Source organism: Panicum hallii, chromosome 6, assembly GCF_002211085.1.
Source record: "Panicum hallii strain FIL2 chromosome 6, PHallii_v3.1, whole genome shotgun sequence".
Classification (NCBI taxonomy): domain Eukaryota; kingdom Viridiplantae; phylum Streptophyta; class Magnoliopsida; order Poales; family Poaceae; genus Panicum; species Panicum hallii.
The window spans coordinates 5,229,621-5,253,435 of NC_038047.1; the positions used below are offsets into that span (position 1 = coordinate 5,229,621).

Genomic DNA, 23,815 nt, shown 5'->3' on the forward strand with positions numbered 1-23,815 from the left:
GAGGAGGGGAGGAGGGGTTTCGGCGGTGGCAAAGTAGGGAAGGGAAGGAGACTGAGAAGAAGAAGCCGGCTGCCATGGAGAGCCAGATGCCATGGAAAGGAAGGAGAGAGGGGATGAGAGGAAGAAGAAGAATGGGGGCATTTTGGTTCAAAATTTTTCAGAAACACATCGAAGGGGTAAGTAATTTTGTGTTTCAGCTGTTGTCGGTTCCAGAAATGGTCGGCAGCTAAACCTACTTGAACTGTGTATCGCGCGTCGTGATTGGATGTGGCCTATCACACAATGACTCAAGATTTATACGGGTTTAGGCAATCGTGCCCTATTTTCAGTTGGGGGTCAATTGGATATATTGCTTGAGCCCAAGTGCTCGTGAGAGTTAGGGAGTTACAAGCTTTCGAGCGGAAGCTACGGGATTTGAGAGTCTATGGTTCGGATCTATCGAGAGATAGCATGTCTTTCCTAGGCGGATGATCCTTCCTTTTATAGTCCAAAGGGGGCTCCATTACAAGAGAGCTAAGGATGTAAGGATAGAAAGAGAGAACTCCCGACCCCGCCGGTTGGGGTCGTCAGCTTCGTCAGTTGGGTCTTCCCATCCCGTCAGTCGGAGTCTTTCGGTGACCACCGTCCAAGTCCTGTGTCTTGGGGCAAACATTTTGTCTTCTCCCTGTGCATCATGCTCCGTCAGTCGATGGTCGTGGGGTGTCGATAGGTACGATACGGGTATCACGCCTGATTACTCCATCATGATGGGGCGTTCCGGCCGTATCATGATGACGTTTTGCCCCGTCCCTTCGCGAGGATAGGCAGGTAGAATAGTGGCGCCCTGCTACCACAGCAGAGGGAACTGTAACCATTGTGGAGGGAGAGGTTGGCCGTATACGACAAGTTAACCCCGAAGCTCCTCCTTATCCTCCGAACCTACTCTTGGGGCCCGCTGGTAAGCCGGGCCTAGCCTCCCGGCCAGCTTGCCGGTTGGGGAGGTGGGCACGTGTAAGGCGGAGCCCAGTCGGAGTCTTGGTACGGACTCGGCCTCTGACCGTTCCCACAGTTGGGGATATAAGCCTTGGTCATCCTGACCAAGTTGTCAGTCGGGGTTGTGGGCCGAGGCAGTCTAGATGAAGTTGTCGCCTTATACAGATGGGTGCTTATTCCAGGTGCGGCCTTGGACCGGTCAACGAGAAGTGGGCCCGCTGGGGACCCCGGGTCTCTGGACCCGTCACACGGCCTCGGGCTAGTTAGCAAGAAGTGGGCCCGCTGGAAACTTCGGGTCCCTAGATCCGTCAGCTGTAGAATTGTAATGGTATAGTTCTAATATGACGAATTATAATGGCAGATCAATGAATTCGGACATTTGTAATAGCATGGATCCAATTAACCCTATAAAAAAACATTGTTGTACTAGAACACGATGGGAACAGCAGTTTTGTCCAGTTCCATTGGAATCTTGCTTGAGAGATGCATTTGCCACTTTATGCATTGGCCATAAACTTAACACTGCTGTACTGAAAATGATGACTGCAGATGCATTTGCCACTTCAGGCGCCCAAATGCAAATACAATAATGTCGTCATCTTTGGTACATGCTGCTTTAATTTATATGCTTTGGACAGTGACACAACGTGTCTCCAATCCTTTCTCCAGTGGCACAATATCAAGCACAGGTCAAGACACCAGTTTTGTGGGATTTTTTTTCCTACCAGTTGTATCTAATCGGTGGTTCTGGTGTACCACGTGGTTCACGGCTCGACTGAGGCCACTTACTTGGCATCCGATACAAACATTGGTGTTAGCAAAAAAAAGTACAGTTTACTATTATAAAATAAAGTCTAATTTTTAATTTTCAACTACAAAATTGGATAACGGGGGTATCCAACTGTTAAAATCAGACAAATTTGATCTCTTGAGTGATTTCAAAGGTGGTTTTCATTTTGTTAAAATTTAAAATATTCAAGTCTAAACTAAAAAATTTATAAGTAATTTATTTTAAATAAAAAATACAAAATGGGTGCCAATATTTTTCTAAAAATATAACGTATCTATTAACACTCTACTTGTCAGTTATTCGATTTCAATTTTTTCATATTTCTAGTATTTATTTCCTTATAGCTATGACTATTTTTTAAAATAAATAAGATTTAATTAGAGCACCAACAGATAGGTTACATTTTTAGCAAAATTTTAGTAGCAGTTTTTTATTTTTCTGATTTAAAATGAAGTAGTTTTAATTTTTTAGATTTAATAAGAATTTTTAATTTTTTAAAAAATATAGAATCACCTTTGAATCCATCCAAAGCATCAAATTTATTCAGTTTTGTAGTTGAAGATAGAAACATGGATTTTTATAATAATTTGATGGTGTAAACTGAACTTTTCTCTTGGATGTTATGACATAGCAAGCATGAAAATCAACCGGTCCTGCGTGAGTTAGGATCAGATTGCACTCAACTAAGCAGTTTTACTTTAGGGTTTCAAAGGATTCAGACTTGGTTTATGTTGCTGATGTTGACTCTTTACGAAAATTATAGAGGAAAAGGAGGAAAGGAAAAAATATAGCACGGTTTACGGTAACAAACAAATCATCCACAATCCCTAGCAAACCTATGTATTAATTTTGACGCGAATGCGCATTATTTGAACATAGCCAACACAGTAATGAATATGTGCTACATATGTCTGTCCTCACTATAACATCACGGACACGAAAAATTATACTGTTCATCATATAGCAGAGACACCAAGCAGCAGTAGCAGCAGAACTGCTTTCAATGCCAGATGTGATCATCACTCGGAGCTCTTGAGGGTGTTGCCGATGTCGATGACGAAGCGGTACCTGACGTCGGCCTTGGCGAGGCGCTCCATGGCCTCGTTCACGTACTCCGCTCCCACCACCTCGATGTCCGCCGTCACGCCGTGCTTCGCCGCGACGTCGATCATCTCCTGCGTGTCCCTCATGCCGCCGATGCAGCTCCCCGCCAGGGTCTTGTTCCCTGCAGGGATTTTTTTTACACGCACAGGATTACTTACTTGACAGTTTCATCTACACAAGAATAAACTGATGATATGCAAAACCAACGGCATGCGTGCTCGATCCAGGTAATCCTGTTTAATTTGGAACAAGCTAGCAAACTTCTCATGAACCGAACGAGCAGTCTGATTTCGCGAGGATGGACTTACCCATGATGAGATCAAACGGCGGGATCTCCAGCGGCTTCACGGGCAGTCCGATCATGATCATTTTGCCGTTGGGCTTCAGCAGACCCATGTATGGGGCCATGGACATGTTGGCGGACACCGTGTTGATGATGCCATCCATGGTGGCAGCCGCAGCCTGACAAAAAAAGACCGCCATTGCACAGTGAGAAATCCATGATCGATCCTACCATGCATGGCCTGGTTCAGTTCAACTTGGAGCAGTATTTCGATCTCGGCATGATGATACCTTTATTTCGTCGGCGTTCTTGCTGACGATGAAGGCGTCAGCGCCCAGCCGCTCCATGGCCTCCTGCCTCTTCGCCGGCGACGAGCTGATCACCGTCACCTTCATCCCGAACGCCTTGGCGAACTTCACCGCGACGTGGCCCAGCCCTCCCAGGCCAAGCACGCCCACGTGCTTCCCGGGCACGTTCAGGCCGTGGTACTTCATGGGGCTGTACACGGTGATGCCCGCGCACAGCAGCGGCGCGCCCTGGTCCAGCGGCATGGCGTCGGGGAACCGGACCACGAACCGCTCGTGGACCACCACGTTGCTCGAGTACCCGCCGTAGGTGATGGTGCCGTCGCGGTCGACCGAGTTGTAGGTGAAGATGATGCCCCGGCAGTGGTTCTCGAAGCCCTCGTCGCAGCTGTCGCAGGACTGGCACGAGTTCACCATGCAGCCCACGCCGACGCGGTCGCCGGCCTTGAACTTGGTCACGCTCTTGCCCACCTCCGTCACCACTCCGGCGATCTCGTGACTGCCACCATGAACCGAGAATGAGGAACAGTTCCTCAGCATGTTCAGAATTCAGAATTCGATAATAACATTCAAACAACTGTATAACATGGAAAGTAGTGAGGAACAAAACAAGGCATCTTAAGTCACGTACCCTGGGACCACGGGGTACATGGCGTTATTCCACTCGTTCTTGATGCTGTGCAGGTCAGAGTGACAGATTCCACAGTACAGAATCTTTATCGCTACATCATCGTCTCCGGTGCTCCTGCATAATAATGGATGTATATATAGCTCAGCACATATAAATTGAAAGTATGATCCGATCCTGCAAGAGAACATGTTAATAGCAGATTCATTCATCTATGTAAACCAACCATTGGTTATTCGAGCAATCAAATTATCGTGCAGGCAAGTTATTATTACCCTTTTCGATGAATTGATTAATTCATTCGTGTAAATCAAAAGTTTGAATTACTCAAGTATAAAAAGGTAATAAACTTAGCAAATACACACTGTTTTTTTCTTTCAACTAGAAAGTTCTATAAAACTCTCCCAGTAACTTGTGCCACACCACTGAAATATTTTTTTTGTGGGTACACTGAAATAAATTTGAAAGGCTAGTCCCGAAAAGACTGTAAATTCTGGATCCACCAGCCACCTATTGATGTGCTCGATCGGGCCAGTGCTGTCTGTGATTGTGACATCCATTGTGCTTTATTTTGAAAAGGTAGCCACAACAATAATGGGTGCTAGGACCATCTACAAATAACAGTATCCCCTAGCTAGTTCCCAAACACTACTGGCTTGCATGGATTACCTCCAACCTTCTATTGTTTGCCAAAATAAAATCTCAAAACTATTCACATTAAACTGTATACAGCAGTACCTTTCTTTAGTTGAGAAACTGTATGTTCACATGAAAAACTACAATAAACAGGAACAAAGCTACAATAAAGTTTGTTCTTTAGTGAATAAACTGTATATATAGCAGTGTCTTTCTTTCTTTACTGAAGAAACTGCATATCCACACAATTTTCTACAATAAACCGAACAAGCGAATAAATGGGATTTCTGCGTTTATCCAATCAGAAATAGAATTAGCTTATCTACTCTTTACATTGGCCACCAAACAACAGTAAATGGCTGAAACCAACACCAAATGCCCTGGGCAAGCAAAGGTCGACAACAAAGCAGAGGCACAGTCCTTATCAAAAAGAAAAAGAAAAGAGAAACAGAGGCACAGAGACACGAGCAAGTAGAAAAAGATGCATGTAGGTTGCACACGGACCTAGCCCTTGACGGCCACATACTGAAGTGCGAGTGCACGATCATCACAGCGACTTGAACCAGGACAACCATACACTGTCATTCTATCAACTCGTACTATGTTATGAATCACAGCCACATGCAGGGTAGATGCTGCTGTACTTGATGGACAACCTTGTAGAAAAAGCAAGGGCAGCGCCCGCTTATTGCAATACAAACTTCCGGTGACACAAGTACAGTGGTTTTTAGCCATGGCAGTATCCAATAATGTAAGAATTGGACAATAACGCTACTTTGAAACGTACTAGTAAACTTTGCAGTACAGGTCATTTTTATGACTAATGAAATTCTTAACATCGCCATTAACCTGAAAGTCAATTGACATGAACAAGGAACAAGTGAATCTTGTAGTTTAGCGATGATGTTCCACCCGCTAGCGAGGCCCCTCGCTCATCGTATCCCCGCGCTTTAATCATAACCCAAACACATACCAGGTATGGGTTCAGTACTACTACTATATATTGCAAATTTGCAAGGAAGAACAATAATGTTTACGTGGTACCAGTGAGCTGTTATCAGATCGCTGAGGTTCAACTTTCAAGCAGCAAGACGCAAAGATGAAAGATCCAAAAACACGCATGGCGTCTCGCCCAGGACAGCCAATCGTCGAGCGCAAAGGCGGCATGTATGCTTTGGGGATAGATTATTCCGCAGAGGCATGCACGCACTGCCGGCTCCGCGGGGGCATCAGATCCGACGGCTCGCAGCGCCGCCGCCGCCGCACACAGCCGGCCGGCCGGGCGGCGTGGGGATACGCCGCGACCGAGCCTAGGTAGCGCGCGGGTAGATGTGGCCGGCGGCTAGCCCTCCAAGGATAATAAGGTCTAGGCATGGGGGCCGGGGCGCCATTTCTAGGAGGACGTACACGGCGATCGATCGAGACAAGCGCGAGGAGGGAGGGTGCACGCGTCGTACCTGCGGGTGATGGTGAGCGGCGCGAGGTGGCCGGACGCGTCGCGCGCCGCGAGCGCCGCCGCCTTCCCCGTGTGCTGCTGCTTCGCCGCCGCCGCCGCCGCCGCCGCCGTGGCCTCCGCCGCCACCGTGGGAGCCATCGGTCGCCGGTCGATCCGCGGGCGCAGCTAGCCGGTGCAGGTCGATCGGGTCGGTCGGGATCCGGATGCTTCTGCGAGGATTAGGATCCGGCCGGCCGGGCTCGCCCGCGATGCCTGGAGAGATCGCTAGCTGCGTGCTGCGTGCGTGTGTTTGGGGAGGCCGGGGGGGAAGAGAGTGCGTGGGCCGCGCTTTATAGCCGGCGGGTCTCAGCGGTGACGTCAGTCTGGTGGCGTGAGCACTGGAACGCCGGAGGCGTGTCCCGTCCCGGGCGTGCCCGTGTGTGGTGTGGGCCGGGGGCGCTACGACAGCAGGCGAAGGCGCGGGACGGTTCGGTGCGGTGCCGGCTCTGTGTTTCTGCTGCAGCTGCATCTCCGCTGTGGCACACTGGCGGCAAACCTTCTTCTGGAACGTACGTTTCCCCTTCTCGTTCTGCTTAACTATCGCAAAAATTTCGGTTTACACTCGAGCTATACGGTAAAAGTCCGATTTTTAATTTTTAACTATAAGATCGGATAAGAGAGGTCATTTAGCTGCTGAAACCGGATAAATTTGGCTCTTAACGTGGCTTCAAGGGTGGCTTTATATTTTAAAAAAATAAAAAATCTAATTAGATCTAGAAAAACAAAAATAATTCATTTTAAATCAGAAAAAATATGAAATTATTACCAAATTTTTTCTAAAAAATATAATCTATCTATTATTGCTCTATTTCAATCTTCTTTATCCAAGAATAATAGATATAACTATAAGCAACCAAATACTATGAACATAAAAATTTGGATCCGAATAACTGACAAGTACAGTGGCAATAGATAGGTTTTACCTTTGATGCCCATTTCATATTTTTTATTTAAAATAAATTATTTATGATTTTTTAGTTTAAAATTGAATATTTTTAATTTTTACAAAATGGAAAACTACCTTCAAAACCACCCAAAGGACCAAATTTATCCAGTTTTGACAGTTGGATGGCCTATATTATCCTTTTTATAGTTGAAGGTTGAAAATTAGAATTCGTGATATTTAATGTATAAACCGGATTTATTTTAAGTATATAGCACGGTAGGGACGTGCCCCTCCTATTTCCCGTAAAAAAAATGTGAATGAATGCAACTACTAGAGAGAGACAGAACGATTACCGCGGTTTCTATTATCGCTGACATAGAATCTCCAGCAGGTGGGGTTATTTCTGTTTTGTTATTATTCATAATACCCGGGCGGTATCGTGGACTTTGAAAGCCTATGGAATTTCGTTTTCCCTTCCGACTCCTTTGGAGGGTATACACTGTACCTTACTCCTGCAACAAAAGGTAAGATCGATGCGCACGGCTTCTTCAGTTTATAAATTAGCTAGGTCGTGTAATTTCGAACACATCAATGGCATCTACCTTCTTGAAGCATCTCCAACAGTTCCTCGATTAACATCTCTCAATAAAATAGTATTGATATATTCCAATACTACTTTTATAGATTATTAGGAGAAATGCTTTTACAGTTCCTCAATAAACTCATCCCAATACAACTAACATATTAGGAGAGCCAAAATTCTCCCTTCATTTGAGGGAAGTTGGGATGAAATATTAGGACAACCCAATAATTATTGGGGAAAGGGAGAGATTTTGGGGAACTGCTGGAATATATTTTCTTCCTAATATTATCAGATTATTAGGGAAAGAGAGACCGTTGTAGATGCTCTTATATTAGGAAGATTACTACTCCCCCGTTCAAAATGTAGATGTTTTGAAATTTTTAGATTCATCGTATTTTCTATGCATATAGATATAATATATGTCTAGATGCATAGCAAATACTGTAGATCTAGAAAATCTAAAACATCTATATTTTGGATCGAAGTGAGTTCTTGTTTGCCCGTCCGTGCGAAGATGTTTTTTTTCTTGTCATATTTCAAACTTTTGAGCAAAGTTTGTCTTTGGTAAAGCTGGCTGGACACCAGATCTAAGTAGTCTAAATCGCAGGTACCGTTGGTTATTTTCATATCATCAAGTGCAATTTATGAATTTAATATTACACATTATATATGTATATATATATATAAATAAATAAAATAAACTCGTGCCATGCAAACACGATTTCTCTATGCTTAAACCTATTGTCGGCTCGACGATATACTGACAATAAGAAGAAAAGGGAAAAAAAAAAAGAAAGAAGCGGAGAGGCAGGCAGCCACCTGCATGGTGGTGGCCGTTCACAATGCCAGCAATCTGATAGCTCCGCGACGGGCATTCTGCATGGCGCAGCACTGGTGACCAGGAATCCGTATCCCAGACAAGTTTTGGCCTAACCTAGGTATTGTTCGTAGTTATGTCTATTAATTTTTAGATAAATAATAGATGGATCCACCAGATCTGGGGAGATAGATGGATCGAGAGGTGTGTGGCCGTGTGAGGCCATGCATGGGCCTCGACCTCTTGCCGAGTGGTGCTATCACACAAGCAGTAGGCAGCAGCTAGCTAGCCATGGTAGCCAGCGACGGCAGTGACCCCATGGTAACGACAGGTGTAGCAGGTGCAGGTTACTTTGTTGGATACAAGCGCGCGTGATTCACGACGTATAGGCACGGCCGTATACGTACACCACCACGTTCTGCTATTTGTTTGTGCGCGTGTGTGTGTATATATATATATATATATATGAGTTTTTCTTACACCCGCGTGTAGCTGCTCCCTCTATATTAGCGGGTTAGTGGATCCACTAGTTAATTAACTAACAGAATACTTTAATTAAAATACTAGTATATCCGTGTATACTATCATTGATTCACGATGGGTCGTTATGATGTAACAAACACAGTCAGTTCGTATGTCCGTCAAGATCGAACAGCCAGCATATAGGCAAACTTAAACGTACAAACTAGTATGCGTGCATACATGGCAATTCTTTTTTATTAGAATGGAGTTTGGAGAGAGTTAGCGTGCGAACATTTTTTTTATGAGTACGTGCTCATGTTTCTTGGCAGACGTTAAGTATACATATTATTTTAAGAAGGGGTATGTGTACATATATACTCTCTCGACAATAATATGTGCATACTTTTTTTCTGCCTGACTGGAGACCCGAGGCTGAGTATATATGTGAACATACTTTTTTGACATCAAGCATGAGTACGCGTACATACTTTTCAATACGAACAATGAGTATGTGTACATACGCGTCTGAGAGGAGATGCCATTTATACATGCTTATTCCATGTTTAAAAATGTAAATGCAGTCTGATTTGGAACAACTGTTCCATTCATGCTAAAATGGTATTTAGAGGATACTAGTGATATTCATGTTCAGTAACCTTAGCATACAAGAAAGATGCTATGCGATCTGAACGCATGTACATGTTGACTATAACCATATATACAGGGACTAGCATACTAAAAGTTGAGTGAGTTGCTCTGTTCTTGGCACTTGCTCCTTCTACGAGCCATCTCATTGCCTGATCCTTGTACTGTTGAGCCGCCCTTCCTGTAAAAAGAAAAGAAAAGAAAAGAAAATACAGTATTGGTATGAGGTCGTTGCAGGAATGCTTCTCTGAATTTTTCATGGATGAAACATGCAGATTATTGCTTAAGTACGTTTTTCAACATAAATTTCTGGAAACATGTATGCGTAAATACTAGGATAGTGATGTTCTGCACAGTAATTTTAATTTTATCAATTCTTAAATAATCTCTACTGAAAAATCTCCAGCTCTAAAACTAACGAGATTCACTTTCGCGGACAGGTCATATTTGAAATCGATCAGTAAAATTGTGACGAATCACCGAGATGATCTAGGAGATGTGATCTGGGTGACATGTTGTCCAGGGACCACGATGCATACCTCTGATGCGGGTTTTCTTTGGGCGTTCGAATGGCACACAGGCCAACATGTAGATAGCCACCGCCGTATCCCGTCCAGCCAGGCATACAATTCAGAATCAGCTGCTGCTTCAAGTTACCTTGCGCTCAGATCAGGATAAACATCACAACCTGCTCTCAAGCACATGGAAAAAAACAGCCTCACCAAGATGGATCTATGCGTACTTGCAAACAGATCAGATCAATCAGAACTAGAGAAGCAAACTAAAAGCAATGGATCGGAGGCACTCATGGCTTACATACCTTCGCTGAGTATTCTGATCAGCAAAACCACTTGCACATTCACCCTCGTGCTTCGTGGATGATCTCGTCTCCATACTACTAGGTGTGAAGTCGAGACCTGCGAAAGCTACTCACCTACGGCCGCACATACCTGTCCACAGCGGAGTTCCCAAGCCACAGAAGCACGAGAGCAGAAATACGGACAGACCCTCACCGCCGGCAGCTCCGAGAAGTAGCGTCAATGAGCTGTGCTAGGGCGACACCTTTTGCTTTTACGGTTGAATGATTCTTCCAATATTTAAGAAAATATGGGCTTGTATTTGATCACCGCCACCTTGCTACAGAGCCAAACACCAAGCGGATCGCCAGTTCGTCGTCAATATTCAGATAGATAGGATCGTCGAGAAGAAGCGTCGTATATATGCGCCAGACGCTGACGCTATGAACAAATTGCTTATCCCGTTGCAAACATCCGGATATCTCTCCAAAAAAATAAGTTTGAAATCGTCTTCCTAATAGATAATGATGCTGCCCATGGATAATGACCGTATAAAAAATTAATTTATTTGGTATACCATACAAACATATCGGGAGAGACAACGGGTATACGCGCAAGGTAGGACCCTGTACGCGGCTAGCAGGTCTGGTGGTCTGTATGTCTGATAATGCGACAGTTTATCAGTGTTCCATGCGTAAGTAACAGCGCGTGTGTAGAATGGATTTTATATATATATTATTAAATATATTATTTTTTCTACATACGTACATTTGGTTGATCATTTCATTTTCGATCCAATCTCGACCGATGATGGGTCCATCAGTTTGAAGGACGATCGAGCTGCTAGCTAGCAGCTTGCTGCGACATCAAGAGGATAGGCTGTGTGTGGCTGGTGAGACCCCAATGCAAGCAAGCGCGCCACGTACCGTGTTGCTAGCTAGCTAGCTGCTGCGTGGTCACCTTTTCTCCGATCCCCTCTCTCCTGTATATCTGGCAGCTTCCGGCACTGACAACGCCAACTTTGACACACTACTGCAATCGTCAGAGATTTCCTTATATTTTTAACCGACGGTATAAATATTTGCATACTCTCCACTGTTTGTAGTTCACGATGGAAAATGAAGAACTTATTGCAGTAATGATAGATATCGGTTTTATTCTATAGTCGGTCATGTTTGTTTTAGTTTATGGTCGATTTTGAAGTCTCAATTTTAAAAAATTTAAAAATTAGATGACTTTCAGAATCCAGAATCGAAAATTTATATAATCAGCTGGATTCTCAATTCTCAATTGAGGAGAAAAAAATAAACGACCGTCCAATCTATCGATGGCAAACTGAGTTTCTCGTCATCATGCCTGCCGGGCGCAATGCAAGCTGCCTGTTCATTAATTCAGATGATGCCTGAAAGCTCCCCCAGGTTCCTGAACCGGCTGGCCGGTGCTGTCGACCGAACGCGTATAGCTGATCGCGAAGCATCAGCGACCACCTGCCATCTGAAACATGTGCCAGCCATCTGAAACGTTAGTTGGCGTCAGAGGAAGCTGCCTGCCGCTGCCGCGCGCGTGGGGACCGGACGGCCGGCCGGCCGGCCGGCGCCACCCGGCCGGAGAGCGCGACGAACCACGTGGAACTAGCAGCAGCCTCTGGCTCGAGCATCCGTCGTCTCGCATGTTCACATGCCGGTACATGCATGCCCAGAAACGAAACGAAAGGAAGCTAGGAAGCGTCCTTGTCGTCAGTGTGAACAGCGTGGTCATTCGATCTCAGCGATCTCAGGCTATGGCCGGAAGTGCTTTGCTGCTAGCTCTCTGGTTGCAGCCGACGGAACATGGGCCAATTGTGCTCTTCGGCTTTGCCCATCTCTTATTGGTTGAGCCGTTGGACTGGGCCATAACGCAAGAAATGAAGATTCAAGCCCAACACGACCTCTGTGTGTGCGTGTGTGTGTACATGTGTGTGTGTGTGTGTGTGTGTGAACTTGACGTATATATTTGAAGGGTACGCAATTCAACATATTTCAAAAATCAAACTGTCTAATCCTGTTTGTTCGAGCTTCTGCGGACTTTTGGACTGCTAGCTTTTAGGATGCTCTAAAACCATATGTCCATAAAAACCCAGAAGCTGAAAAGGCTCGTGACAAGATGCTTCTGCCTTCTGATTTTTAGGGCATCTCACTTTCGGAGATCTTAAAAGTCAATGATCCAAAATAGCCAAAAGCTCAACAAACACAAACAGGACCTAAACTCGCATGGTAATGGTAATGTTGCAGATTATTAGATAGGATAATTCATTGACATCAGTAATTATTTTATTAACTCTCTTCGGGGTGTTTGTTTCCCACCTAAATTATGTAATCTAGCTTATAATCTATAATATGAAACAAACATACTATAGATTATAGCTAAGATCATTCCAATTTATAAGCTAGATTATCATAATCCAATAAGCTACGCTCCTCTAGCTTATAGATTATAATCTAGATTACATAATCTTGCGTGGAAACAAACAGGGCCTTCATTTAACTATAATCCCACTTATTGGTTCCTCTTCTTCTTCTTGCCGGCCTGTCCACCAACACACACTACCAAACACAGCAAATTCATATTATTGAAAGTTCATAACACACATTAGAGTTACAAGTTCAAATACACGCTAAACTGCTCGCAAGAGTGCACTAGAACGCAGGACTGATCGAACAGACCAACACAAGCAGCACAAAGGAGCACGCTGAAGTGCTTGCAAGATTCTTTATTGACCCTGACGAAAGGCAAGCTATTAGCTCGACCGTCGTCAAGCAACGCGCAGGGCGTCGCGGAGCGCGGCGCGGAGGCGGCCCGCCTCGCCCCGGCGCACGGCGGCCGCGACGGTGCGGCCCCGCCCGCCGGCGTCGCGGTGCACGACGACAGCGCCGCCGTCGCCAGCGCCGTCCACGGCGTACTCCACGTGCGCGGGGCGCCGCGCCCCGAGCTCCAGCCCGCCGTACACGTCCAGGCCCTCGGCGTCCACGAGCGTCAGGTTGGCGCCGTACACGACCGCGTCGGCGTCGTCCGCCCCCGCCAGCGCCGCGACCGCGCCGGCCCCGTCCAGGCTCGCGCCGGCCAGCAGCGCCGCCAGCTCCGCGACGTCGGCCGCCGCCGGCGGCAGGCCTGCCGGCGCGACGACGTGGCCGATGCGGTGCTCGTTGGTTAGCCCGAGGCGGCGGCCGCCGCTCGGCGCGGCCGCAGGGTCGGTGGTCTTCACGACGGTCACCGTGCGCGTCTCCTCCTCCTCCTCGGGGCCACGGATCGCGGCCACCGCGCGCCACACCAGCGCCGCGACCAGCTCGAACGTGCTCACCTGATGATGGTGGCTGCCGAGCAGGAGGCGCTTCAGCTGCTGCTCGGTGACGTGGAAGGAGAAGGGCACCATTTCACAGGCGGTGGGGACCCTCCAGTCGTCGCCGACGGGCGCAGCGGTGGCCTTGACCGACGGTGGGGCCGTCACGCCGGCAGGTGCGGCCGACAGCGGCTTGGTGTGTGGGTCCCGCAGGGTGGGTGCCGGGGCCTTCTTGCCGCTGAGAAGCTGCGCCCACGTGCTGAAGCAGGCGGCGGCGGAGGGGATGTCGCCGATGAGGTGCGCCCACGTGAAGCCAAGGGCCATCCCGCCGCACTTGAAACTGGTGATCTGTCCAATAAATTGGCACTGAGTTTTTAGTGCCAATAGTAACCCCCATCTTGCTCATGAGAGCTAAGCCATGAACAAGACACCAAGAAATGTGTTAAGCTCTGAGAAAAAACACAATCAGTTCTTAATTACAATATTGTACTACACACTTAGTTCACAAGCATAAGCAATTAGACATGGACATGGTCTAGAAGGTGAAATTTTAATCACCAATTTATACAAAGGTGTGTTATTTTATATAAATATTGTAGACTATGATATTATTTTGCATGAATCTGTTAGCATAAACCATATATTGCATAACTATTTGTATTTCTAGCTGGTATTGGTCAAATCTAAATAAGTTTGACTGAGGATAAATTTTCTAGTGTCTTCGGACAAACATAAAAACATATAAATATATTTATATTTGTATTTATGATCCCCTAATCATCATGTTATAAGGCGCGGTTTGACTGTCATTCACTGTCAATGAAATAAGTTTATTTTCCCTAAATGAAGGTTCCATATCAGTATCGAAGGTTTGCTGTACAGGTATCTTCAATTCATTGTGCCTTTCCCCTGTTTCTTCCATAAGTCGGTGGGCCAGAGAAATCAATTGCTATGAGAACATGCTTCAAGATTTTTGGTACGGGAGAGAAGGACAACGCCTTAATTTCACTTTAGACCCCGTTTAGTTTCGGAGGATTAAATTTTAGCTCCATCACATCAAAGAGAATCTTATTATTTAGAAGTATTAAATAAAAACTGTTTATGAAGCTTTTTTATAGATGGGTGCTAATTCGCGAGACGAATTTAATGAGCCTAATTAATCAATAATTTGCAATAGTGATACTACAATAACCATCCGCTAATTATAGGTTAATATTCCTCATCAGATTTATCTCGTGAATTAGCCTAGAGATTCTGCAATTAGTTTTATAATTAGACTTTATTTAATATCTCTAAATGATAAAATTCCTTTTGATGTGATAAGGCTAAAGTTTAGACCTTCTGAACCAAACACCCCCTTACTTGCGCCATGCTCTGAAACTTAACTTAAAGATCGTTGTCTTCTGTAACAGCTGGTGTTGAACGGAAAGAAGGCACTAGCTTCAAGTTAGTAACTAGTCCCTCCATTCTGGAATATATGGAATACTAAGTTTTTTCTAAATCAAACTATTGCAATTTTATTAAATTTATAAAGAAAGGTATTTATCCTGTAAGGCCAGCTCCCCTGATTCGTGTTTAGCGGGCCTATTAGAGTTTTGAAAAGTCAAAGTTAAAAAAAAAACTTCCAGTCATAGGTTGAAGATAATAAGGCTTCATTTGGATCTATGGGCTAAACTTTAGGACTAAAATTTTATCCATTAGATGATCCAAATAGGTGGATTAAAATGTAGACTAAAGTTTAGTTTCACCTCAACTAAAATTTAGTCCATTAGTCCTCAAAATCCATCTAATTTGAACTAAACCAACCTATGAAGTGCGAAAAGACCAAAATGTCCCTCACTATGTGCACGTAGGCGCAACAGTAATATATGACAAGGATAAAAAAAAGATATTTCTATATTTCTATATGTGTCCTACCTAAATTTCAGTCCATGGATCCAAACAAACATGGACTAAAATTTAAAATTTAATTATCTAATGTCTAGTCACCTAACGTTTAATCCAAAATAAAGTTTAGTCCTAAATGACCCAAACGGGGCCTAAGGAAAAGTAGCAGAAAACAAGCTGTTCTGCTTGTCTGAAACGACAAGTTTTAATGACTAGAGGTAGTAAACATTATTACACGAATGGATTCATATTTCAAATGTCTTTTAATATGGCATTGACTTTGTAGCAACTGGTGATATATTACAAGAAAAATTGACGGCTAAAATATACTTCTAAAATATTTTTTAAGTTCTAACACGACTGCAAAAGAAACGGAGGTAGAGTGGTATATAACTAACCTCAATTTGTATAAACATGTAGTAAACGAAACCGTTACTCGATGCTATCATGCACTGTCTAGTGTTATTCGTTCAAACAAAATTATTATCTTGCATCCCATGTTGACCTACAATTTTTTAGGCCAGAGATGTTCTAGATGGTTTAGGCCTGAGAGCACGTTCGTTCATTTCATCGAGACTGCAGGTGGCGACGACCAAAGTCCAAATCGAGAGGAAGAGTGTTGACAACCTGCACGTAGAGCAGCGGCGAGAAGAAGAGCTCCGGCCCGATGACCTTGTCGTAGGCCAGCGGCTTGCAGAGGCCGCCGCGCTCTGCCTCCTGCTCCAGCCACTCCTCCACGGTGGCGTCGACGGCGGCCTCCACGATGCGCACGCCGCAGTCGTTGCACCGCACGTACGGCCGCCCCGGCGCCGCCTCGCCGTCGCGCCGCCGGAGCCGGCCGCTGACGGGGAAGTACATGTCCAGCCACGGGAACATGGGCTCCTTGAGCTCCCGGACGGCGAGCGCGGCGGCGTCCCCCGGCGCCGGGGCGCGGAACACGTGCACCGCGCGGAGGTAGTGCAGCTTGTGCAGCAGGTCGGCGTCCGCGAGCTCGTAGTCCACCGCCTCCCCGGTCACCGACCCCGGCACCACCGTCGACAGCCGGTAGCTGTGCACGGTCATGTCGCCGGCCCCGGCCCCGGCGGCCAGCGGGCTCCCTGAGCCGGCGGCGGCGAGCTCGGCAACCATCATGGCGCACGCGACGCGGCGGCGGTGTCGCTCGGTTGCTGAGAAACTTGGGAGCTGGAGGGCAGTGTGCAAGTAACGGGGGTGTGAACTTCCTACTTTATATACCGGCTTGATTGGTGTGCCGATCGACCACATTGAAGTCTGAAGACGGTTCATGAAGCCGATCCGATATGTTTCGCTATTTTTTTTTGCAACGTGCAGGTAGACAGGACACTTTAAATTGAGCAATGAAGATCAGTGAAAAATGGCTACTGTGCGACAGTATATGGCTGTACAACTATGTACATGTTCTACAATGTGCCACTCACGTGGTTCTCCATCATCGCGTGTCGGCGAGACAAACTGACATAAATCGTTGTCCTGTGTCTACAATTCAAATTTTACCCTGGAAACTGAGAATTCAAATGATGTTTAATTTACAGGAATTTGACATATACTTGTTTCCGCGAACACTATTCAAAGGCTGAGTTTAACTTTCTTGGAAACAAAAACAAGTTCACTACTCCTGGATGATCTAAGCAAGTAAAATCCTGCCTGCAACAGAGATGAAAGATGGAGGTATGGCGGCATAAATGTCAGTAAGCCAAGAGAGTGGCCCCTCCCTCTGGTACCATGCCGGGCATATTGGTATGTCCCTGTCCAGCAGTTGCCAGTGATGAAGCTTTGCTAGCTCAGAAGTAAAGGCAAGGTGTGTCCAGTGTCTACATCCTGATCTTTAATTTAGACCAGATGGTCACCACCAATGTGTAGGCAAGGGCACTCTGCGTTGGAGAGTTGGTAGTTCATTCAGTAAAGGCGATGTTTCAATTGTGCCTTCATTAGACCACCAGCCACCCAGCTCACCACAATAGATACTTGACAAGCATCGGCAAGTACTTGCAAAGTAGGCAGCCTGCCTTGTGTTTGGAGAACAATTGAGACATTTATTTTTACATGCCCAATGATGCATAAGGTTTGAGGAACCATGTCATTCTGTAAAATCTAGTTGAGCGATTTTATACTAGCACTCATTCTTGTGAACGAAACCCGCTTATTTTGCTCCGGAAACCCTAGATGATGCCACACAGAAGAGTCCTCACTATTGTTGAAGATGATCAGAGAAAAGAAGACATCACATCACTCGACAAAAACATTGACTTGAGAGGGGAGAACAAAACAGAAGGATCTTTCTAGTGGCATATACATAGGCAATGTTTTACTAGGGAATTTAGATTTTGCAAACCTTTCTTAACCCAGCTATACAGCTAAACAATTAAGGTGAAATTGAGGTTAGGAGACAAATTGGGGGCTAAGTACCAGCCACCATTGGATTTATCACTACAGATGGCAAAACCTGGGCACCCACCATGCATACCTGGAATGCCGATCGTCTGACATTGGCAAGGTACATCACGGCATCAGTTGTAACTTCGATCAAACACACTGCCAACTGCAATGCACTAACTCATGAAACTCCAGCCTTCATGCGAACAATCTCTCGATCCACTCTTCAGTTAATCTCCTTTCATCTGAGCTGCCTAATTCAGGACCAAACAACACAAGTCACGTTTTACTCCTTTAATATCATCACTGAAAAGCAACTGAGCATACGTGCAGGGGAAAACAATGACGCTCTTAGTTCTGGCACTGGGGAATTGAACTTGTTAGCTAGATTTTCTAGATTCCCTTATCACTTCAAACAAAGAAGTACAGATGGAGTCAAGAGGACCCGACCTGTGTCTGCTTCATGCGTCAACAACTGTACACTTGTAAGTTTGTTTTGATATTCCTTTAATTATTTGCAAACTGTGCACTAACAGGAAAAACCAAAGCTTAGCCATACCGCATGATCTGGCTAGTTGATCTGACCACATAAACAACAAAATTTGTATTAAAGTTCTGTACTGACTCTACACACATACACTAATTGCTTTGTGCTTTTCCAATAGAATGTGATAGAAGCTCAAACCCGGCTCTATAAAGCTTACATAAATAACTAAAAGGTCCAAAGTGGATAAATAAGAGGAGAAAAAACGCTGAAGTACACAAGACTACAAACAATTAACATATACATAACAGAAGTTCTTTTAAGATGTATACAGAGTGACATTAGATAGGAAAAACAATTATTTGCAATATAAGTACACATAGTAGCTGGAAGTAAAATATTAACATGGTAATTTCTCTTGCATTCGATCAAATTTATCTTGCTAGATCAAGCTAGTAAGAAAGCAACAAATAAGCAAGCATCCATGCAGGGTTAGTTGAACAGATATATTATACTGAAATTGATTATTTGATTTACTAATTTCTAGTCCTTCCGTTCATTTTTATTCAGGAGAACTAGATGCCACTGTGTCAATTACAGTATACATATTCATCATTGCTTGTGTAATATTTTGACTCATGCCACCACTGTATAAAATTTGTTCAATTTATGCCACTTCCGTACCATTTCCAGTGGCATGAATCAAACTCGTTTTGACACTAAAATTGGTACAGTAATGGCATAAATGGAGCAAGTTTAACACATTTATGGCATGAGTCTAATCTAAATATTAAAAAAAGCAATGGCAAGACCGATTTTTTTCTTTTCATTAGTGTCCTAGAATCTGTGCCACTACTTTGCAAAACTAGTATATTTACTTTCAATATTACCTACATGGAAACTATATAACTTAATTTCTCTTTAAAAAGCTTTCATTAAAACAAGATCTTATTAGCATGTATGTATCTTATGTTATATAAAGCAGTGGTCAAAGGTGCATCTTGGAGATTGTAAAGGTGAGCGGAGGGAGTACCAACCATTGAGTTGTAAGACATAGAATATCGAATGTTTGGAGCGATCACGGGTAAGCTCGATCCTACTGAACCTGAATTCCCCACAGTTATAGTGCGCTAGCTGCAGCCAAACAAAAGTAAGGGGTTCCCCTCCTCTTGCCAGTTGTGCTGCATGCATCTCCGGCTGTGACTTGGCAGCAGCATAGATGGTGAGCCGCACCCATAGATCCTTGATCTCCTCTAGTGCTTCCTTGCCCGGCTGGGGATCAAGCCCTTTCAATTCTGTCATGATATCGTTCTCCAACATGTAAGCTTGCCGCTTATTCAGTAGCCACCGCGCTAGCATTGAGAGGCAGCAGGGAAGGGAGGGTGAGCAGGAGGTGCATCATGTAGCAGGAAAGTTTCTAGCAGATCTCCACCAAAACATCAATATCTTCTGCTACATCTGCTTCAATGTCTGGGCAGGGGTATTTGCTCAGGTGTAGCTCAGTAACCATATGCATAAAGACAATAGCAAAACCAGAATCTGCGATGTAAAAAACTTGTGCATATCTTAAGAGAGGGTCAAGATTTGGCCATTCCCGGTCCTCTGAAACTCATAGGGTTGACGAACAAAGTTGCTGGTGGCCTCCACAAGACACTCCGTCACCTTATCCACCTTGACATACTCCATGTCTAATAGCTTGCTTAGCCAAAATATTTTCTCCTTATCAACACTGATTGATGTTGCCAACTTTCTGGTCATGTTCATCACTCGTTGGCCACAAGACTTTGGTTTGCCATACTCCTCAAACCAAACCCTCAAGTTGTACTGTCCCATTGCATTTGACCACAATGACCTCTTCTCTGGCCATCCAATGAGGCCGCTGGAAAAAAGAGACCAAGAATACTGGGCAAGCCTCTCGTATTTTCGAGCTTTCAACCATGCCCATGTCCATGGAGACATCAAGAATATAAACAATGCACAAAGTTCCAGGAAGAATGTGCCGACAAATAAATAGGTGATTGCAATATCAGCCCTACTGTACTTATGTTTCTTGCCTGCAAGGAAGAGCGCGAAGGCAACCAAAGCAGATAACTGGGAGATACAACAAAGTGTAATGCCACTCCTTGTTCTAAGAACAAGAGCTTTGGTGTAGAGATCATCATACATCATACCAAGTTCGACCCCAAGCACCTTGAGCACTTGGTTGGGTAGCCAAGTTCCCAAACCTTCACGACCAAACCTCAACGGATCACCAACAAACAAGGTTCGGCCAGAGAAGAAATTAAGGACATCTAGCATTGAACGAAGACCAGTCCAGACAGTGTTAGAATAACTAGCATCCCCATCAATCAATTCTGGAAACCGATGCTTACAGTGATTTCCAGTGGAGCTCTGAAGACTTTTAAAGCTCCCACACTTGAGAGACCATGTCCTTTCTCCATATTTGATAATCCCCGCAACAAACACAAAGATACCTGAAACTAGAAGTTCCACGCTGTGTCTTCTAATCGACTTCCAGAAAACATATAAAGATAGGACAACCTGCGCCATGAGATTCAATAAATGCCTTAACCACAAGTTGTTGTCCTCCATGGCAAAAGCAGTGATAGTGTCCTGCCCACCGAGATGAATGAGGAGGAAGGGAGCCCAGACGAAAGCTAGTGGCTGGGTTCCCCTTATTGTGTCTCCTTCAATGGTGGCATCCTTATGCTGTGAGCGGTAGCCAAGGGCATAAACTGCTATCACGTCTGCTCCCAAATAAGCTATCCAAATAGAGAGTCTAAGCAACATGTTGATGCTTCGGCGATGAAGGCCACCAGTGAAGAATAGAAATATTTGTATTTCAAAACTTAGAAGCACTAGCAACTGAATTTCCCAATCATGCTATAGTTTGATCAGATTCTCCATTGTGCACTAGTTTCCTGAGTCGAATCACCTGTTGGTTAAAAAAATGAATAGTAATCAGATAGCAAATTTCTTTGTGTACTCCATGGTTCAACATAGGTATCGACTTAGCTAAATACACATACAACAAGAGAACATGGAATAGGGAATTACTTATTTTACTAAAAATTATTTGATCCCTGGTGATTTATCATGGTAGGACGCTAATAGGAAATTGAGTGCTATGCTACGGCTGCAGTTGCACCAGGCGTCCACAAGGGGGTAACACCAGTCCAAGAATCTTCAGAACCCTTAATTTGGTTTGGTTTGTATAAAATTAAATTACCCCCTCCCCTCTCTCCCCAAATACTATACGCACAATATCTCATCTGGCCACAGTTTATCAACCTACAGCCAGAGATCATAAATGTGCATTACTGGCCATAATACAATTGCATAGTACGAAACACATACCCACACACCAACACTATTGTAGGAGGATGGAACTTAGTTTCCTCTGAAGAGTTAGCATGTAGAAATCTTCCACTGCCTCCGTTTGATAATGTTTTCCCTGTCCACATACCCAGGAGGCACAAAAGCAAAGTAAACTTAGATGAAATTGGATCATTTTTGTCTCATTGGGCATACAAACTATTGATCTATCCAATGAGTACAAATTTGACATAATTTTGCTTAATCTCAATCAATAAAATACTATACAGAAACAGAGGGAGTAACTAATTGAAGTCTAAACTACAAGTTCAGCTGCCAACTTTGAAGTATAAGCTCAGATTAGAGCTAAGAGATCTAGATTAGTTTTGATTATATCATGTGCTATTCAATTGCAGAAGCAAAACTGTTGGAATGAAACTTATAATCATAATCCATTTGCCAGTGTATGCAGTAACTTGCACGCAATAGTCTTATACATAACTGTAAGAAGATGATAGTGAACATTATGACTCTCCAGAAGTCCGGTACTACATCACCTATTTTGGTTGCATGATGTCATATTGTTTTGGTTTTGGATATGCAGTCTCATGTGACAATATCAGTACACTATAGTGCTATCCCAGCTTGCATGATAGCAACCTTCACAAAAACTTTAAGCTTACCTAGTTCAACTGCTTGGTAAAACCTCTCAAATTGTCACTTCTAAAAAAAAGTGTGCAGTGTACATGATCCACGTTACTTAATGTTTCACTAACCGCCTCAAGTTCTTCTGAAAATATATGTACATAAAAGGCAATGCTGAACATATTTATCTAAGCTCTTTGATGACCAGATAAATAGCATCAGTATTTATTGAAGAATAAATACTAGGCTAAGCAAACATTTATCTAAAAGCAGCATCAGTACAGTATGTCTATGTGCCTCTTTCAGAGGGAAGAAAGAAAACTTGCAGGGATAAGCATGCTCAGAATAGCACTTCAGAAACTGACATGCACCTGCTCAAAAAAAAAAAAAGACAAAGAAAGAAATGAACTGACATGCAGCAAACTTATCAGTTTAACAACAAAATGAGAAACTAAGGGATTACAAAGTCATCTTACTCGAATCCATTTCTGATCCTATTACTGGAGGAAGGAAGAACTATTGATGCTCACTTTTAGATGTAGAGAAACAACCAACCAACAAATTGGGCGTTGGTAATTTTCTATGAATCATCACATAAGTTTTCCAAAAAAATTCAAATGAACAAGTTTTCCTTCTGATACCTCATACTTCTCAGAATAACGAGGTCTTGATGAATCTCAATTCAGTGAGCAGAAGCAAAATGCATTATGTAAGCAGACCAGCATCAAGATTCGGTGAACAGATAAAAGAAGGATGAACCAATGTATGAACAAAATGAGACTGGTTTCCAAGGCTCGACGTGTTCACCAAAGGGGAAGTCTCAAGGCCGGAATGACTACCTGCAAGACCAGCAGTCAGGTGGGCGTAGGCCGCAACGACAGAACCACGGTTGCCGCCGGGCACGTCCACACCGCTGCGCCCTGACGCGCTGGCGGTGTTCCCCCCGATGCTTCTGGGCTCTGGCCGCCACCAACCGGTCATCTCAGCCTCCGGCGCATCCCCGTTCCGCGCTCGCGGGGTCCGCGGGGAGGCGGCGACGACGGGGCTGCCGCCTCCGCGCTTCTCGCTGGTCCCCGCAGGCAAGGCAAAGCAAAGCTGCCGGCTCCGCCAGCCGCTACGACTCGCCCGCCGCCAGCGACGACTGATTTCCCAACCTGACTTAGAATCTTCGACCCGCCGCTTCTCCCTGCTCCCGGATGCGTTCGGCGGAGCGGAACGAGGACGACGAGGAAGGAGAAAATGCGGCGGGGGTGCGGGGCGGCGCACCGGTGACGTACTGCATACGTGGCTTGCAAGATGACAGGTGGACCCGTCGTTGGAGGGCCCGCACGTCACTGACCAAGTCAAGTTGACGTGACGTCAGAGGAGTCTGTC

The 23,815-nt window shown here is 44.8% G+C and overlaps 3 protein-coding genes and 1 long non-coding RNA gene across 6 annotated transcripts; all 4 read right to left on the reverse strand.

Moving 5' to 3' along the window:
- Positions 1–2,605: 2,605 nt before the first annotated feature.
- On the reverse strand, positions 2,606–6,481 carry LOC112897817 (probable cinnamyl alcohol dehydrogenase 5). Its single transcript, XM_025966209.1, has 5 exons — positions 6,176–6,481; positions 4,086–4,199; positions 3,440–3,953; positions 3,175–3,328; positions 2,606–2,987 (listed from the first exon to the last, which is right to left on the reverse strand). The coding sequence occupies exons 1-5, from the start codon at positions 6,310–6,312 to the stop codon at positions 2,782–2,784; spliced, it is 1,125 nt and encodes a 374-aa protein (XP_025821994.1). The 5' UTR covers positions 6,313–6,481; the 3' UTR covers positions 2,606–2,781.
- Positions 6,482–9,655: 3,174 nt separating this feature from the next.
- LOC112896446 lies at positions 9,656–10,590 on the reverse strand. The gene is made up of 3 exons (XR_003229459.1): positions 10,427–10,590; positions 10,146–10,294; positions 9,656–9,787 (listed from the first exon to the last, which is right to left on the reverse strand). It is a non-coding gene; the product is annotated as an uncharacterized LOC112896446 (long non-coding RNA).
- Positions 10,591–13,008: 2,418 nt separating this feature from the next.
- LOC112897886 (protein ECERIFERUM 26-like) lies at positions 13,009–16,745 on the reverse strand. The gene is made up of 2 exons (XM_025966283.1): positions 16,234–16,745; positions 13,009–14,067 (listed from the first exon to the last, which is right to left on the reverse strand). The coding sequence occupies exons 1-2, from the start codon at positions 16,735–16,737 to the stop codon at positions 13,195–13,197; spliced, it is 1,377 nt and encodes a 458-aa protein (XP_025822068.1). The 5' UTR covers positions 16,738–16,745; the 3' UTR covers positions 13,009–13,194.
- Positions 16,746–17,095: 350 nt separating this feature from the next.
- On the reverse strand, positions 17,096–23,753 carry LOC112897955. Of its 3 annotated transcripts, none has more exons than XR_003229793.1 (3): positions 23,281–23,744; positions 19,519–21,416; positions 17,096–18,251 (listed from the first exon to the last, which is right to left on the reverse strand). XR_003229793.1 is itself a non-coding variant. In XM_025966361.1 (3 exons), exons 1-3 carry the CDS (start codon positions 23,420–23,422, stop codon positions 21,413–21,415), a joined length of 243 nt encoding a protein of 80 aa, XP_025822146.1. In that variant the 5' UTR covers positions 23,423–23,753; the 3' UTR covers positions 21,274–21,412. The 3 variants fall into 3 exon arrangements, 1 of the variants encoding a protein (XP_025822146.1); XR_003229792.1 differs by lacking the exon at positions 23,281–23,744 and adding an exon at positions 21,839–23,274; XM_025966361.1 differs by lacking the exon at positions 17,096–18,251 and adding an exon at positions 21,839–21,935 and having other exon boundaries at positions 21,274–21,416; positions 23,281–23,753.
- Positions 23,754–23,815: the final 62 nt, after the last annotated feature.

Excerpts from the sequence above, each read along its gene's own strand:
- LOC112897817 (XM_025966209.1), bottom strand. The coding sequence starts at position 6,312 with ATGGCTCCCACGGTGGCGGCGGAGGCCACGGCGGCGGCGGCGGCGGCG. Across the intron at positions 4,200-6,175 it reads CCGCTCACCATCACCCGCAG|GAGCACCGGAGACGATGATG; the intron begins GTACGACGCGTG and ends ATTATTATGCAG. Across the intron at positions 3,329-3,439 it reads AGAACGCCGACGAAATAAAG|GCTGCGGCTGCCACCATGGA; the intron begins GTATCATCATGC and ends TTTTTTTGTCAG.
- LOC112897886 (XM_025966283.1), bottom strand. The coding sequence starts at position 16,737 with ATGATGGTTGCCGAGCTCGCCGCCGCCGGCTCAGGGAGCCCGCTGGCC. Across the intron at positions 14,068-16,233 it reads CGCCGCTGCTCTACGTGCAG|ATCACCAGTTTCAAGTGCGG; the intron begins GTTGTCAACACT and ends TTTATTGGACAG.
- LOC112897955 (XM_025966361.1), bottom strand. The coding sequence starts at position 23,422 with ATGACCGGTTGGTGGCGGCCAGAGCCCAGAAGCATCGGGGGGAACACC. Across the intron at positions 21,936-23,280 it reads CCTGACTGCTGGTCTTGCAG|GGAAAACATTATCAAACGGA; the intron begins GTAGTCATTCCG and ends GTATGTGGACAG.